Consider the following 3,056-nt stretch of genomic DNA (forward strand, 5'->3'; position numbering starts at 1 on the left):
TCTTTCTATCTATTAATCTGTCTGTCATCTCTCTATCTTGTCTGTCTGTCATCTCTATCTTGTCTGTCTCTTTCTCTTTGTTTTTTTGTCTGTCTGTCTGTCTTTTCTTTTCATCTATCTGTCTGTCTGTCTATCTATCTATCTATCTATCTATCTGTCTATCTGTCTGTCTGTATCTATCTATCTGTCTGTCTGTCTGTCTATCTCTCTATCTGTCTGTCTGTCGGTCTCTATCTGTCTGTCTATCTGTCTGTCTGTCTGTCTATCTGATACTGCTGATGCTGAAAAATTCACAATTTCCGACAGAAAAACTAATAGTAGAAGACAAATAGCAGAACACAATGATGCACTAAATGGAGTTTGCATTGGCGTACTTGCGTAGAGTTAGTTTGGGGCTGGATGCACCTGAACATGAGCACCTGTATGTGAAGGAGGTAGAGCACCATCTAGAGAGTCCAGGTCGGCCTTTTCATCGTTTGCTAACAAGATCAACCTTGTCTGGCTCTTTATCTATTCGAGATCGATCGTACAATTCACAAGGACTCTGCCCGAGACTTTGTGCATGTTTGAATGGAAGAAAACAGAAACCACAACAGATAAAACACAACAGCAGTCTCTCAAAACACAGGGATGGAGCGACGTCCCGGGCTGGAGACGCGCTCGTTCTTCAGGTGGGTTTTAGAGACGTCCCAGGACCGTTGCAGTCGCTCAGATCGCCGCTGCTCTGATTTGAGGATCAGGACCGTTTTTAGTCCTTCAGTGATTTCACAGGAAGCAAACAGGACCCACTTCCACGTGCCGCTGGTCTCCTGGACGCGAGGGATGGACACCTTGAATGTCCACGATGGGAAGTTGCTGAGTGTCCTGGGTTTGAAACAGGAATCGCGACTGATGCCAGCTGCCGTCACGGATCTGTTCGGAGAAACAGGCAAAATTGCATTATTACGAGAAAGAAAAAAAACACGGATAAAGTCTATGTTTTTAAATTACACCCTTAAAAATATTAGGTCTAGATTTAAGATTTATGCATTTGAATTGCATGTAAAATTTCAATGCGTTAGAATCACACAAACTAATAAACTTCATGTGATTTATATTCGCCAGTCATGCATAAATGAATCAGATTTCTGCACTCAAAATTCACGTCAGTGTATGTTTAACTATTTGATTTTTATTTAAATAATCATATTTTCAAAGTGCATTTATTAGAATCAGCATATCTGTTCAGTGTGAAAACAATTACATGTATTCAGTTAAAAGTAAAATATGGATAGCTGTGAAACAAGGAATACTGAAGAAGTTCAAATATATAAGATTGAAACAAATTGGACTTATTGGTGATCAATATATAAACTTGGTTATTGTGTGTTTAAAACACAAATCTGACTTTGTTTGATTTATTTATGACTGATAAATATAAATAACTAAGTTTATTAGGCTGTTTATGGTAAAACTGTATAATCCAAATGGATGGAAATTTTATATGCAATTCAAATACATCAATCTTAACATTTTTTTGAGTGTATATTCAGAAAAAAATGTAATATACCGGTAAATAAAACAAGTGCTATAAACACTATAAACATGTATTTTAGACACTAGTGCTTTAAAATGAATGATATCCAGAACAGATTATTACAAATGATAGCGGCTTTAATTTTAAATTAATATTTAAATGTGATTACATTTTAAAAGATCAATTACATTGTTAAAGTTTTATGAATTAATTTAATTATTGTTGATGATGAATTTAAATCATTAAACACAACCTAAATTAAAAAAAAAAAAAAAAGACTGAAAACATCAAATTTGGGAAAAAATAAAACAGATTTCATGGGGCCCTAAATTAAAAGGTAGCTGACAAATTATGTTTACATTCATTTTTGAGGTCTAACAAACATGTTGAATGTTTTCCCTTCCCGTTAATGCTATGAAATAAATATTGTAATTGATATCGAATGTGATCATATTTTTGGCCATATCGTCAGCAAGTCTGAATATGCACAAATAAGAGATCTGAGAGCTGGTTTCTGGTCTAGTTCTCAAACAAAGCTATGATATGACTTCTAAAGACTTATAAATAACTATAAAGTCATATTGAGTATTCTTATTTTCTTGATGGTGTTTTTCTGTCTTTTTTGGAGCTCTGCCGCAGCATGAACATCGTTTATCTCCCACAGAAGAGTCACAGCATGAGACATGAGAAAATGATGAATTTGAACCTTACAAGCCCAGAACTACTAACCACACTAAACCCAGTCCTGAATCACATTTACCCTGGTCCTTAAAGAGACGGTTCACCCAAAAGTCAAAATTAGCTGTTAATTTACTCACCCTCAGGCCTAAGATGTAGGTGACTTTTTTTCTTGAGTAGAACAGAAAAGACGCTTTTTCAGCTGAAACGTCTGATTCATAAAAGGCAAGCCAATGGATACCGTCACTTTGAGAATCAAAAAAAGCATATCAGGCAACACAAAATGAATCCCCGTGGTTCCTGATGATATATTGAGGTCTTATGAAGCGAAATGATCAGTCTGTGCAAGAACCTGATCATTATTTACTTTATTACCTGTAATCCAGAGCCTCAGGCAAACGGAGAAATCTGATTCTGATCTGATTCTTTCGAACAGTTCGTTTCAATGAACTGGTTCAATTCACTAGTTCATTAACATAATCACGCAGTGATGTAAATTATACGCGATTATATTAATAAAGCACCCAATAATAATGTGAAACGTGGATGTTTTACACGTCTAAAGCATATAAACAGAATAAACTAGTCTGCATCAGCTCACCTTTGTACATAAACAATGGGAAATCCTAATAACATTAATTAGGCCCTTCATTCAAGTGTTTGGTTCACTCGTGAACAGTCTGAGTCGAACTGTTTCCTCAGTTCAGTGACTGCTGAATGATTCATTCATCACAGGATCAGATGCGCTGGTATTTCGGCTCATTTTGACTGAGTAACTTGTAGATCTGTGCTGCTTGAGCCACAAACTGTTTCAGATGATTCAGTCCGATTTGGTGAACTGATTCAACTAGTTCACCAAAAA

General features: G+C 35.9%; 1 protein-coding gene across 1 annotated transcript in view; it reads right to left on the bottom strand.

The window, feature by feature from the left end:
- Window positions 1–307: 307 nt before the first annotated feature.
- col24a1 (collagen type XXIV alpha 1) overlaps window positions 308–3,056 on the bottom strand; it is a 19,924-nt gene continuing 17,175 nt past the window's right edge. Inside the window, exon 13 of the mRNA XM_016256642.1 lies at window positions 308–912. Within this exon, the coding sequence (XP_016112128.1) occupies window positions 766–912 (147 nt within the window). The 3' untranslated portion in view covers window positions 308–765. The remainder of the gene's footprint in view (window positions 913–3,056) is intronic.

This window comes from Sinocyclocheilus grahami, unplaced genomic scaffold, assembly GCF_001515645.1.
Source record: "Sinocyclocheilus grahami isolate Dianchi unplaced genomic scaffold, SAMN03320097.WGS_v1.1 scaffold1454.1, whole genome shotgun sequence".
Taxonomy (NCBI): Eukaryota; Metazoa; Chordata; class Actinopteri; order Cypriniformes; family Cyprinidae; genus Sinocyclocheilus; species Sinocyclocheilus grahami.